Source organism: Sorghum bicolor, chromosome 3 (assembly GCF_000003195.3).
Source record: "Sorghum bicolor cultivar BTx623 chromosome 3, Sorghum_bicolor_NCBIv3, whole genome shotgun sequence".
NCBI lineage: Eukaryota > Viridiplantae > Streptophyta > Magnoliopsida > Poales > Poaceae > Sorghum > Sorghum bicolor.
In genome coordinates, this window is record NC_012872.2 from 56,034,640 (window position 1) to 56,048,830 (window position 14,191).

At 38.7% G+C, this 14,191-nt stretch overlaps 2 protein-coding genes across 3 annotated transcripts; both read left to right on the forward strand.

The window, feature by feature from the left end:
- On the forward strand, positions 83-3,671 carry LOC8084843 (potassium/sodium hyperpolarization-activated cyclic nucleotide-gated channel 4). 2 transcript variants are annotated; one of them, XM_021455863.1, is made up of 5 exons: positions 83-1,476; positions 1,599-1,694; positions 1,817-1,963; positions 2,053-2,652; positions 3,431-3,671. In XM_021455863.1, exons 1-4 carry the CDS (start codon positions 103-105, stop codon positions 2,650-2,652), a joined length of 2,217 nt encoding a protein of 738 aa, XP_021311538.1. In that variant the 5' UTR covers positions 83-102; the 3' UTR covers positions 3,431-3,671. The 2 variants fall into 2 exon arrangements, with proteins under 2 accessions (XP_021311538.1, XP_002455970.2); XM_002455925.2 differs by lacking the exon at positions 3,431-3,671 and having other exon boundaries at positions 2,053-2,916.
- On the forward strand, positions 11,011-12,868 carry LOC8084844. The gene is made up of 3 exons (XM_002455926.2): positions 11,011-11,228; positions 11,567-11,953; positions 12,046-12,868. The coding sequence occupies exons 1-3, from the start codon at positions 11,090-11,092 to the stop codon at positions 12,666-12,668; spliced, it is 1,149 nt and encodes a 382-aa protein (XP_002455971.1). The 5' UTR covers positions 11,011-11,089; the 3' UTR covers positions 12,669-12,868.

Below are 14,191 nucleotides of genomic sequence, written 5' to 3' on the forward strand. Positions count from 1 at the left end.
TGAGCCGCCGCGTTCTCGTGTGCCATCTCGCATATAAAGAACCGCCGCCGCCGCCGCCTCAACCCCACAACCAGAACCACGCGCTCCTTCCGAAATTCCAAAATGAGCGCCATGGGCTACCACCAGGCTCTCAGATACCTCCCCGACTCGGAGCAGCAGGCGCTGCAGAGCCACCGTCCCAGACCCCAGAGCCACCGTCCCAGACCCCTCCTCGTCGTGAAGGCGAAGGCGTTGGACGCCGCCCCCGTCATCCCCTGCCTCCCCGACCAGGGCGCGTCGGACGCCGCCCCCGTCGTCGCCAGCATTCCCGACCAGAATGCGTCGGACGCCGCCCCGGTCCCCATCGTCCCCGACCAGGGCGCACCGGACACTGCCCGCCTCATCATCATCAAGGCGAGGGATGCATGGAAGGCGGTCGCATTGGCGGCCATGAAGGCTACTCGGCTACCAGCAGCGGGAGTCGCCGTGGCGCGTCGTCTATGCAGCTTCGACTCACCCACCGTCGTCGACGACGCGGGGGCGGGGGCAGGGAACAACCGCTACATCATGAGGCGCCTCACCCGCCTGGTCATGGTGAGGTACCTCTGTTCTCTGCTCCCGTCGCCTCTGCCCGCGGCCGCAACGCTGTTCTGCATCCTTAAGGCCAACCATCCCCGGCGCTGCAAGCTGTGGAGGATTACGAGCGTGCCAGATGGTACCCGAAGCGACCCCGAGCAAGGCGTCGCGGCCCCTCCCGCTGCAGCCGCGGCGCCTCCAGCTGCTCCTCCATCCGTCGCCAAGGTGTACCACCACCGCGACCTCGACCTCGGTAGCCACATCGGCGAGGCCTCATCCACGGCATCTCTACAGGAGATAGTCGAAGAGACAGCAGAGGCTCGCGCATCTACCCCAAACAAAGCTGTTGCGAACGCTGGCCATCCACGGCACTCGCTCAAGGAATTGTTCATGAGCTCGCCGTCCGTCAGCATCAACAACACGGGCTCCAGAACGCCTACGTCGCGGGGGACCAAGCCCCATCAGCCCGCGTGGCGACCCTGCTGCTGCGATACCCATGCGGTATCACCGAAGCACAAGCGTCCGCTCAGCGGCCAATCTGGCGGGTCTCCCCCAAAGCGACGCCGCGCGGCAGGGATCAATGCCTTGGCAGGGATGCTTGCTCCCAATCCTCATCCTTCCAGGTGTCGAAGATCATCTCGCGCTCATCATGCTGGCTCGGGAGGGCCTCCTCCGATGCCACCTCCCCCTCCTGCTGCTCCTGCTCCTGAAGGCGCTGCGCCACACTCTTCTGTGTTCGAATCGGCATGCAGTGATTCCCTTGTGCTTCCTGATGATCCTACTCCCGCAAGCGTCGCTCAGAAAAATCCACTAGCTCCTTCAAATTCTCCAGCACCTCCGGACCCAAATTCATCAGCACTCCATCCTGTTCCCAACCCTCAGGCTCAGGCTTCTGGTGTTGATATTGCCAATCCTAACAATGTAAGTGTTTTCGATTCTAAAAACTCCACCATTCTTGTTAATTTGGGTTCTGTTTTGTGTTATCTTACTTTACCTTGTTAAATTCCCCTCCCACATCTGGCCAATTTGGCCCTGTTTCACAGCCTCCAGCAACTGCGGACCCAAATTCATCAGCACTCCAGACTGTTCCCAACCCTCAGGCTCAGGCTCCTGGTGTTGGTAATGCCAATCCTAACGATGTAAGTGTTTTCGATTCTAAAAACTCCACCATTCTTGTTAATTTGGGTTCTGTTATGTGTTATCTAACTTTACCTTGTTAAATTCCCCTCCCACATCTGGCCAATCTGGCTCTGTTTCACAGCCTCCAGCACCTGCGGACCCGAATTTGCAGCAGCCGCAGCCGCCTCTACCCCAAGGCCAAGCATTGGTTGCTGCTGCTGCGATTCAAGGAGGCCAGCCTGCTCCCAACCCGGCTCCTGTTGCAGTTGATAATGTTAATCCAAACGATGTACGTGTTTTCGATTCTAAAAACTCCACTTTTATTAATTTGGGTTCTGTTTTGTTTTGTGTTGATCTAACTTGTACCTTGTTAAACAGAGGAATTTCAATTGGGAACTAGGCCATCTGGATATCGCATCGCAAGCTTTAAACACGCTATACCAGCGGAGGGACGATGATGCCCAGATCTGGCACCCGGAGAGGAAAGTACATTACACATGGGCACTGATGTCAGGTTTCGTTGTGGTGGCCTGTGGTATCCTTGCGTCTACCGCCTCTATTGACCTGTCTTTCATTCGAGGCGTGGGTTCTGTGTGTGCTCGTCTGTCTTCAATTGGGGCAACAACCTTGGTGATTTATGTTCTGTCGGATACAGTTGGCCGACTGCCCGGTTTTATATTCGGTGGCATCGCTACAACTTTTATGATTCTGCTTTGGCTGGCGGGAAATCCTGAAGACCGGGCTATATTTTTCAGACTGTTGGTCTTCATTCTGAAGATGATTTTCAGACTGTTGCTCTTCATTGTGAAGATGATTTTCTGGTATCCTGGAGTTCTTCTTTCCACAGGATTGGGGTATATCAAGGGTTGGATTCAAACAGGTTTCAGTAAAGCAAAGAATGGAATCAAGGCTTACTTTGAACATCCAACAGGACAGGGGGCAGAAGGTCCTCGAGGAAATGCGCGGGTTGGTCCATAGGTAATACCGTTCCTATTTGTGGTTCTAGCTAAGAATTCAGTTCCAAGACCTTCTGCATCTGCCATGCGATTCCTTCTACTGTTTTTGTAGATATAAGCCTGATAATATTCTGTAATGCATTTGTTCTAAAATGACAAAGGGTTCATTGGGTCAAATCTGAATGACTGAAATGCAGTTTGGTGGTAGGAGCATGGGTACGGCAGCTTCTGAATAAATGAAGAAAATGATGCCATCTAATGGCTCTAACATGTTCTATAAGTTTGACATACTTTTTCAATTTAGACAAAAATTAGGGTTGTGTTGTGTATTGAGCATGTTGGTTCACACTTCAGGTTTAACAAATGGTTAGCTTTATCAATTCGACACTTGCAGCTTAAAGATAATCCCTAATTCTAGTCGTTTATGGATTATTATATCATTATCGTTTATGGCTTATGGTTTGGTATAAATGTTCTTAAAATAACAGTTGAATTCTTGAATAACTGGTCTTGCATGTTAGATGGTCTATATGACAAATGTATTTTCGAAGATTGCCTTGCTGCATTTTTTACTGAAAGACAAGCAACCTTTATTTCCTCCTTTCCAATCTATGGAGTGCCATGCCCCCCACCCCTGCTTTAACATGGAATTGAAAATGACCATGTATTCTGAATCCTGAGTAGGCTTTGGTTCAAATTTATTTGTCTGCAAGTATTTTGTCAGGTTTCTCGTGAGTGAACCTTCAAGAGACTTTTTTTTGGTCATGCTAACTGATCTCGAATGCTTTCTTTGGTTGCAGTATGCTGGATTTAGCTGAACCACATTTATAAAATATATCATTAATTCTAGTTATATCAAATATAGATAAAAATACTACAGCGTCAATATAAAAAAAATGATCTACCTGTTCGCCCTTCACGCAGCAACAGCAGCTCAGATACCGAGGTATGGCACCGTGTGAGCTGGACACCTGCCTTTAGGCAGTCTCAATGCATGTTTCATGAATGTGTCATGCACATTAAATAGGGTGTCACATAAGCAAAATTGCTGACTTGGCATGATCATTAAATGAAGAAATGAGAGAGGAGTTTCATCCTCATGAAACTCCTATGGCTCGGTTACCTAGTTTATAGTCTTGGTAACTGTGCCATGAAACTATCCATTGAGACTGGCCTTACGCCACATATCACGAGTCGGCGATTTCTCGCGAGGTACACCGTACACGTGTCGCAAGGCCATTTCGATGCCGCGGCACAGGAGGGTAAACAAAATTACTACAGTGACAAAAACTAAAAGTTTTTGCAAATTGAACACTCATTCACAAAAGTTGTACTCCCTTATCTATAAAGAAAGTTATTTTTGGACAAATTTTAGATTGAGAATATAAGTTATAAATAATTTTTTAAGTTATTAAATTTAAAAATATGAAAATCATATAAATAGATTTATTTTTTAAAAAACTTATATATATATATATATATATTCTATTTTTAATAATTATTTTTTATAAAAATAAAGAGTTAAAGTTAAGGTTTGGAGACTTTGTCGTTGTCTAAGCGACTTTCTTTATAGGTATGGAGGAAATATATAACTATGAAAAATATACGCAGACAGACCCTTCTAGAAACATGTATATATAGTACTTAGCCTTGTTTAGTTCGCGAAAGATTTTTTTTTGATAATGTTGCACATTTATATGTACAGCAATTAGTATTTAATCATGGACTAATTTGGTTTAAAGATTCATCTTATAAAATACATGTAAATTGTGTAGTGTGTGTGTATATATATATATATATATATATATATATATATATATATATATATATATATATATATATATATATATATATATATATATATATATATATATATATATATATATATATCTCAAACATTTGATAAATAAGTTGAAATTTTTTTTGACGGGAACTCAACAACACCGAGAGGCAGGAGGCAGGAGCCAAAAGACTCGGTTTATTAGGAGCACAACGTACGGATCATCCAAAATCCAAACGTCACCACTAGACGACCTCCAACTGTAAATTTAAATGGGTGTTTAGTTGGAGGTGTTAAAATTTTTAACATATTTTGTAATATTTTTATTTTATTTAAAAAATAGTTCTTGTTTAGTTTATCTCAAAACCCAAAAACATTTTAAGATTTCTGGTCACATCGAATCTTGCGGTATATGCATGAAACATTAAGTACGGATAAAAAAGCTAATTACACAGTTTAACTATAATTGGTGAGGCGAATCTATTGAGCCTAGTTAGTCTATGGTCTGACAATAATTACCAAATAAAAATGCAAATGCTATAGTACCAAAAAAATTTCACATTCTCAAGTAAGCATGGCTTTAGTGTCCAATCATGGACTAATTAAGCTCAAAAGATTCGTCTCATAAATTATTTTATAGCTATATTGTTAGTTTTGTAAATAAACTATATTTAGTTTGTGCATATATCTAAACATTTAATGTGATAGGTAATAAAGAAAACAATCTCAATCAAACAGGTCCTAACTAAGAGAAAAAAAAGTAAGGCACAGCTAGCAACTATTGCAGAAGGCACACATTAAGGCGCACATATCAACTATTAGCAACTAAAGGAAATACGATATTGAGTTGTACAGATTTGTTTGGCATAGCTTAGTTTCGTTAGTGAAGTTGTTTTTTTTAAGAAAATAATTTTATGAGCAACTTTTTAAGCTGAGCTGTTTTGAAAAGGTTGTTTGCCAGAATAACTTAACTAGCACTTCATACATACTACTTTTTTAAGCTACTTTTTAAAAGAGAGTTAAGATAAGCTACTTTTTTAATTTTATCTCAACTTATATCTTTGTGAGAGAAAAAAATAGCTTCATCTGTGAAGCTATTTTAGAAAAAAGTGTTTAGCAAAAGAAGTAGCTCATAAAATGTGCCAAACATGCCCGTGTCGGACAGTGGTGGTGCGGGCATAGGACATTTTGTTTGGCGAAAATTGTCCAGACTTTTTAGGTGGTACTAGGGCCTTGTTTAGTTCCGAAAAATTTTGAGAAATCGACACTGTAGCACTTTCGTTTGTATTTGACAAATATTGTCCAATTATAGACTAACTAGGCTCAAAAGATTTGTCTCGTCAATTTCGACTAAACTGTGCAATTAGTTTTTATTTATCTATATTTAATACTTCATGCATGCGTCTAAAGATTCGATGTGACGGGGAATGTGAAAAATTTTGCAAAATTTTCTGGGAACTAAACAAGGCCTAGATACAGTTTAAGAACTTTCTAGAGATTTGTTAAAACTTTAGCCATAAATAGATATGCCAATTCTTTGTCAATGAACCAATTAATGGCTATGAATTTTAGCATACCTTAGGTCTTGTTTAGTTCACCTCAAAAACCAAAATTTTTTTAAAATTTTCCGTTGCATCGAACCTTGCGGTACATGCATGAAGTATTAAATATAGATTGAAAACAAAAACTAATTGCACAATTTATCTGTAAATCACGAAATGAATCTCTTAAGCCTAATTACTTCATAATTGGACAATATTTGTTAAATAAAAATAAAAGTGCTACAATGTCAAAATCTAAAAAAATTTCGATGTAAACAATGCCAGTTTTGGCTGGGCAAGAATTGAAAGTCAACCAACGCATACTCCCCTCACAAAAGTTATTCATGAAAAAAAAATATACACATACGCACCCAAACTAGAAACATGTACTCTCTCCGCCTTATTAAAAATATTATTTTTAACGACCATTCATTTTATTCAATTTTTTATGCAAATTATAAAGTAAATAAATTATTAATACGTTATAACCAATTAATTAATATTTTATATAAAAGTTTTAAATAAAATTAAATAAGATGGCACGGCATTTAAAACATCACTTTCACTAAAGGGAGGGAGTATGTATAACTGAAAGCTTCGACTTCTAGAATCCGTGTCAGTCAAACTTATTTAACTTTGACTAATTTTATAAAAAAAAACATCAATATCTATGATATAAAATGAGTATCTTATGAAAATATATTCAATGATAAATCTAATGGTATTAATTTGGTACTATAAATTTTAGTGTTTTTTATAAATTTCATCAAATTTTTAAAAGTTTAACTTTGGACAACTCTAGAAGTTGCAGTTTTTAGAGACAGAGGGAGTATATACATACATATCCAAAAGTTTGTGGTTTCGAAGCTAGCCAAAAAGACAGGCCAACCCAGAATCAAGTCTCGAGGAGGCAGAAGCTAATTATTTCAGTAACTATAAATAAACTCTGGTACATTAGGCCAATTTTAATCCATAATTTTATAACACAGTTACCAAGACTATAAATTAGATAACTAAGTCACATGAGTTTTATGGAAATAAAACCCATCTCTCATCTGATGAAACTCCTTCATTTAATGACACTATCAAGTCAGCAATTTTGTTTATGTGGCATCCTATTTAATATGCATGACACTATCGTGAAACATACATTGAGACTAGCCTTAGATCATCCTCAGTGGAAGTTTTATCACCTAGTTTTTAGCACACTAATATTTTGGAAACATTGTAGAAGAGTTTCTCTCTACTTTTATAAAAATCTTTTTTTGAGAAAATACTTTTATAAAACTCTTATCATCTTTCTTCATTAATATAATGCCATATCCGTATATTTAATATCTATAATAAAACTCTATTGAAACCGGCATTACGAGCATGCCGTACGGATCATCCAAAATCCAAACGTGACCCTCCAAAGTAAGGAGTACTAGATACTTTGGGAGTAGATATGCCCTATATATGGAAAGAAAACCTTATGGGATCACACATATCAAATACTAGCAACTACAGCAGTCATGGTTCCACTGGTATGGTAAAACATACTCCGAAGCCTATAATGATGACACATGCTAACACAATCAATGCCGGTAACAAAGCCAGAACCTCCAACCATGTCATTGTGGCCAACGATTGTACGCTGAAAAATAAAGTACCAACCACCATCATAATGAAATATGCCTGCAATAAATTGAAAAACAAATTAGCAATATTGTTATGCCAGTGACTAACAATTAAAAGCAGGTCGAGGAGTTCAATGACGTGCAGAAGCTTTAGGCCTTGTTTCGTTCAACCCAATCCAAAAACTTTTCAAGATTCTCCGTTATATCAAATTTTACGGCACATGTATTGATCATTAAATATAAATAAAAATAAAAATTAATTACATAATTTGTCTATAAAGCATAAGATAAATTTTTTAAACTAGTTAGTCTGTGATTGGACAATAATTATTAAATAAAAATAAAAATACTATAACACTTGAAAAATTTTTAGAACTAAACGAGGCCTTACCCTTGCAAAAATCTTAAAGAAGAAGAAAAAGGCGGCGTCCTCCGGAGAAAGGCGGCTTTGAGGCCTTGCAGGATCTCTCTCCTGGTAATGAGGGGGGGGCACCTGAGCAGTCACCGGTGGATGTGCCGACTGATCAACATTAATGGCGTGCTGCTGTGGTGCGCCTGGTGGCGGATCCGGCGCCGTCGCCGCGACGCCCTGGATTTCGAGCGGTAGGGGGCACGCCATGGCCGTCGTTTAGTTTCCTACACGGTTGATGAAGATTAGCGACCTGAATCAATTCAAAGATAAAACCAAATGGGTGGAACGGAGAAACCTTGAGACTCAAAAACCTTCCTACGTACCCTGGCGGGCGACGGGTGACGGGGGAAGTGTTGGATGGGTTGCAAAAGAGCATCCGCCCGGGCGCATATATATGATCGAGGCAGGTGCAAACTAAGGAAATCCAACTTGTCTGTATTCCGTGTCTGACTCAAGGTATACAGGTTTTGTTTATAGTTTTCAAAACTTTTTAAGATTTTTCATTATATCGAATCTTTGACCGTATAGATGAAATATTAAATATAGATAAAAAAATTAATTACACAGTTTATATATAATTTACGAGAAAATCTTTTAAACCTAATTATTATATATAAATAAAAATACTATAATAAATAAAACTCAAAAATTTTCGTGAACTAAGCAACAGTATACGTATGCGGAAAGCAAACTAGTAGGTTCGGTTGTTTTGAGGCTTTGTTTAGTTTCCAAAAAATTTTAAGATTTTCTGTTAAATTGAATCTTGTGGCACATGCATGAAGTATTAAATATAGACAAAAACAAAAACTAATTGCACATTTCCATTTACCATATTTTAGGCCTTGTTTAGTTCATCCTAAAAACCAAAAAATTTTCAAGATTCCCGTCACATCGAATCTTGCGGCGCATGCATAGAGTATTAAATATAGATACAAATAAAAACTAATTACACAGTTTGCCTATAAATCACGAGATGAATCTTTTAAGCCTAGTTACTCCATAATTGGGCAATGTTTGTCAAATAAAAACGAAAGTGCTATAATGTCGTTTTCAAAAAAAAGTTGAAACTAAATAAGGCCTTAATTCACTGGCAAATACGTTGCAACGAAAAAAACCATTTCCTCGTCTCTTCTTTTAGTTGCAGTGTCACGTTTTTTTGCTTAGTTGACACCATAAATAATTAATAATGAAGATAGAAACCAACTAGTTTTTTTGGTTGGAAATGCCATTTTGGTGATGTGGCAAAGTAGTTATTGAAGAGAGAGAGCAAAAATCATAAAAAGTGGGTCTAAGTTAGAAACTATGTCTACACTAGATACAAGACATGAAGTGATATGATTGGTTGAGAATAAAAAGAGAATGAATGTGATTGGATAAAAAATAGTCTATAGAAACTATCCATTTAGATCATAATTTCTATATATAGTGTCTATAAAAATTAATAGGTATAGAAGCTTCTAGCATTAGAAGTAGAAGCGCACCATTGCTCGAGATAGGAGGTAAACTGTTCGATCACTCTCATGTCCGGTATTGTAGAGCTCGTGGTTTTAGCATGGCACTATGTGGCTCGGTTTGCGTGTTTTTTTTTCTTTTTTTTGCCTACTAGGTAGCGTGCCTTTACATTGCTACGGGACAACTAAACTTTTCTATTACAAATATACGGATCACATGATAAGATAACAATATTGTCAAATTAAATATCAATATTAAAGTGACATTTAATATAAAAAGCAATGTTCATGAAGTTAACATTATAATTAAAGTTTGACGTATGTTGTACCATTATAAAAAAACAATGTTAAGAGTGTGGTTCATAATGATAATCTATATGGCCTATATGGATTATACACACTAAAAAGTCATTAATGGTTAATCATATACTCTGGCATCAAGCCACATCATCAAAATGTCAGTCATTACATAGTTATACTAATTTTTTTATCTAGCCATCCACTAATCATACATGGTACATCATCTCTTCACCTGCTTAACAGAGTAATGTCCTTCGCATCCATGCTTTTGCTTCTTTGTGTGCCAACCAATGTTGCTCGGAGGAAAACTATTTTTGTGATGATGGATGGAATCAACCAATGCACAGCCACAGTAGTAAGTACATGACCAAAAATATTAACAAATAAAACATATGGAGCTGCAAACCACTCCTCTGAAACCAAATCAAATATGGACAAGTGAAAACCAGGCTGGGTGGCTGTAGGGAAAATAAAGAATCATAGAGAAGATCACATATGGTTAGTTTTCAGCTTCATGCTATTGGCAATTTATTTTTCTCTCATTTCCTACTCGAAACATAAAATTAATGTGACTAATAAAATAAATCAGATTATATATACTATTAGTAAAGAGATGTATACATGCATCATTCGAATGTCTTAATTAGTGCATTCAAATGATCTGCTGTATGTCAAAATCCATACATCCAGATAGACCATACATACATACATACATACATACATACATACATACATACATACATACATACATACATACATACATACATACATACATACATACATACATACATACATACATACATACATACATACATACATACATACATACATACAAGGAGTGTCTTTTTTTGAACTCAAATGATGGGACATGAGAAGAAAAACACATATTCGAATGTCTCAGTTGTAGCAGTTCAAGTAAAGTAGATTTACGCTAACATAATCAGTATTCATAGATTTCAGGTTTACAGAATTGTAGACTACATGTCATTGCTAGATGGTTGTATTCCTGAGAAAGGTATGTAGGAGGCCAGAAAAATAAAATAGAAAAGAGAATTTTGAAGGGGTTTCTTTGTATTTTATCTAGGGCCTGTTTGGAACACAGTTTTTTCATAGGAATTTTAAAGGATTTCATTCCTCTGGGAAAAAAGCCTGTGAATGCGTTTGGAACGTAGGATTTGTAGTTTCCGTTCCGGAGGAAAGGCAGCCGGGTATGTATGTTTCACGGGAAATAAAACATCCACCGTGACTCAAGGGAAAGCATCTCTCGTTCTTTTCTCCATCGCTCTCGCGCGCTCTGACTCCTCCCTCCCGCCATGGTGATGGAACCCTAGAAAAATTTGGCGCGAACAGGTGGAGATGGCAAACCACCATCAGCGAATCAGCCCATCCCCACGAAATCCCCCTCTCTCCGCTTCGTCTCTCCCTGCAACTCCATCGGTGCAGGGGCTTGATGTCCACCAATCTAGGGGAAGTCAAGAAATCCACGAAGAACCAGGTAGGATTTGATAATGATATGATTTTCCTCTTCAAAAATAGTTTTATTTTGCCCTCGTTTTGGATCTGGATCCAAATTTGTGGATCCGGCAGTACATGTTCTATTTAGATCTGATCTATGGAGTTCTTTTATCTTTCCCCTAAGTTTCTATAATAAATGTTTTTTGTGTGTGCTTGTAACTACGAAGCACTCTCTCCAATTACTCTTAGCAGTTAGCACAAGGAGATAGCACTTACGTTTTGTATATTATGCCTAGATTTTTTTTTCTCCTGGTAGGAACTCTAATATCTGTTATTTAACTTATTTTGAAACTGGAATTTTCATCATATTTTTCATAGGCACCTCAAAGAATAGAGCTAAGTGGAATCACCAGAGGAGGCTATATCTTATTGAACTCTTAAAAATCCATGATGTGCCTAGATTTCGGACACACAATGCATGGAGTAAGGATGCTTGGACTAGTATTGTGGCTCAGTTCAATCAGAAATTTTCTTTGTTGTTCTCTATTGCACAAGTGAAACAAAAGGAGCAGGATATGAAAAAAGAATTTCGTACTATAAAAGATTTGGTGGCAGAAAGTGGTTTTGGCTGGGATTCTGATAGAATGATGGTGACAGCACCACCAGATGTTTGGGCAGCAATGGAGACACGCAAGAATAAGGATGCTCTGTTTTGGCGAGACAAGTCATTTCCATACTATGATGATCTGTTTGCTTTATATGATGGTGAGTTGATATGAGCCTGATTAGTTATTATTTTTACTGCATGTGATTACAGTACTTAAGACCACTCTAAAATATTGTCATAATTTTTACAGGGCGTTATGCTGAGGGAAGAAGCTGTCGCGGTATGGATCATTATGCCAATAAGGCAATATCGCCTTCACAAGTCTCTCCTGATGTGCAACCGCAGTCACCTAGTATACCTGCTCCTGGTTCTTTCAGTTTTGATATTGAAGAGGAGAGGAATGATACTAATTGGTTTGGTAATGATGCATTTACTCCATTGGGAACTTTCATGCCTCAAGACAGACCAGATGGACCATCTTCCATAAATCTAGCACCACATGTTCCTGAACAATTTGAAGAAACTCTTCGTCACAGTACCCGACCATCTAATTCAACTCCAGAGGCAGTTGATGGTAAGCGTAACAAAAGGCAAAAGACCAAGCACACTATTACAACTGAAGATTTTCATGAGAAGTACTTGAGGCTGAAAAAAGAAGAGATTGAACGATTCGTTGCCATAGAAGAGAAGAAGCTAGATGATCCTTTCAGTATCAAGAAATGCATCACTGTACTTGAGGGGCTTAGTGAGCTACAAACTGGAGATATGCTAAAAGCAGCAGACATCTTCAAAGACAATCCGTCAAACAGGGAAGTTTTTCTCTCATTTGGTTGTGATGCATTACGAGTAGGATGGTTGCTTAGACAAATTTAGATTACCTAACTGATATTGGTACACTTTTGGTTCATGTGCATATATGCTCACATGATTAGGATTAGCATCCTGTAGTGACTGGTTTACAGTACCTGTCACTGTCTTTTGTAAAGTAGAAGCTAACTAGGTATTCTAATGCCTAGGAATGTTAAGTTACATTGTAGTACATCATTATCGCTGAATTGTACGTCTGGCAATGTAATCTTCCCACATCTTGTTTGCTATGTCATCTCGCATCTCATTTCCTGCTTGTCGCAAGTTGTTAAATGCTGGCACATCATTATTGTATTGGTGATGTCCTTCTGGTACATCTATCATGTTGCTGTCATTGATATCTGTGGTAGCACCATGTACCAAACTGTCATCTCCATTGTGTAACCGAATGAAATTGTGTGTTAAACAACAAGCTACAGAGATATCAACTTGTGTCTCTATGTCATATGTTGAAGCAGCCTTTAGTATAGGGTACCTCATTTTTAATACACCAATAGCTCTCTCTATATGATTCCGTAGTTGTGCATGTCGAAGGTTGAATAATTCCTTTGGATTTTGTGGTTTTTGACCTGCTCTTCCTTGTTCTTGTAAGTGGTATCTTGTTCCACGGTATGGAGCAAGAAATTGTGGTGTATTTGCGTAGCCTGCATCTACAAGATAGAATTTACCGGGGGGGACACTAAATCCATGGTTAAGTGCATCCTGTAGAACTCTTGCATCAGAAGCAGACCCCTCCCAACCGGCATGGACATGCACAAATTTTAGATCGAAGTCACATGCAACCATCATGTTTTGTGATAGACCTTGTTTTCTATTTCTGTATGGTTCTTGTTGTGCAACAGGAATAATCATTGGAATATGAGTGCCATCGATAGCTCCAACACAGTTCTGTATATATATTAATGGTGAAGTCAATATAAACGACCCACTTTACATATATTAAATACAATAAAACTGGCATGAAAGTTAACTATTTTTTGACTACCTGAAAGTATGGAGAAAATTTAGGCTGCCTTAATATACGATGCGGGTGTGGAGAAGGCAAGCATATATAGTGGCATGTCAGTTGTGTAAGTGCATTGAGCACTGCTGCAAAGTGACGGCTAATTGTTTCCCCACTATGTTGGAATTGATCTTGTAATACTCGATTGCTTGCATTTTTTGATACTGCATAAAGGAATATAGCTAATTGCTCTTCCACCGAGACATACCTTGAATCAACAAGTCCTTTTTCACGCAATCTTCGAACTAGAGCTCGGAAAATCTCTCTCTCCATATGAAATCGCCTTCGGCATACGACTTCATGCCCATTTAGTGTTTCATCAATAAATATGGCTCCATTCCGGACTGATGTATGTATGGCTTGCCTTTGTGATGATTGGGATGAACTAGCTTCTTGTAAGGTAGGGAGTACGAAGAAAAAAAATTCCTCTTCATTATTTGATCTACGCTGGTAGCTTGAATCCATTCAAAGAAATGGTATTTGTCTCTGATGGATGGATGCGAGAATGGCAAAGCTATTGTATTGC

Excerpts from the sequence above, each read along its gene's own strand:
- LOC8084844 (XM_002455926.2), top strand. The coding sequence starts at position 11,090 with ATGGCAAACCACCATCAGCGAATCAGCCCATCCCCACGAAATCCCCCT. Across the intron at positions 11,229-11,566 it reads AGAAATCCACGAAGAACCAG|GCACCTCAAAGAATAGAGCT; the intron begins GTAGGATTTGAT and ends TATTTTTCATAG. Across the intron at positions 11,954-12,045 it reads TCTGTTTGCTTTATATGATG|GGCGTTATGCTGAGGGAAGA; the intron begins GTGAGTTGATAT and ends TAATTTTTACAG.
- LOC8084843 (XM_021455863.1), top strand. The coding sequence starts at position 103 with ATGAGCGCCATGGGCTACCACCAGGCTCTCAGATACCTCCCCGACTCG. Across the intron at positions 1,477-1,598 it reads ATATTGCCAATCCTAACAAT|CCTCCAGCAACTGCGGACCC; the intron begins GTAAGTGTTTTC and ends CCTGTTTCACAG. Across the intron at positions 1,964-2,052 it reads ATAATGTTAATCCAAACGAT|AGGAATTTCAATTGGGAACT; the intron begins GTACGTGTTTTC and ends CTTGTTAAACAG.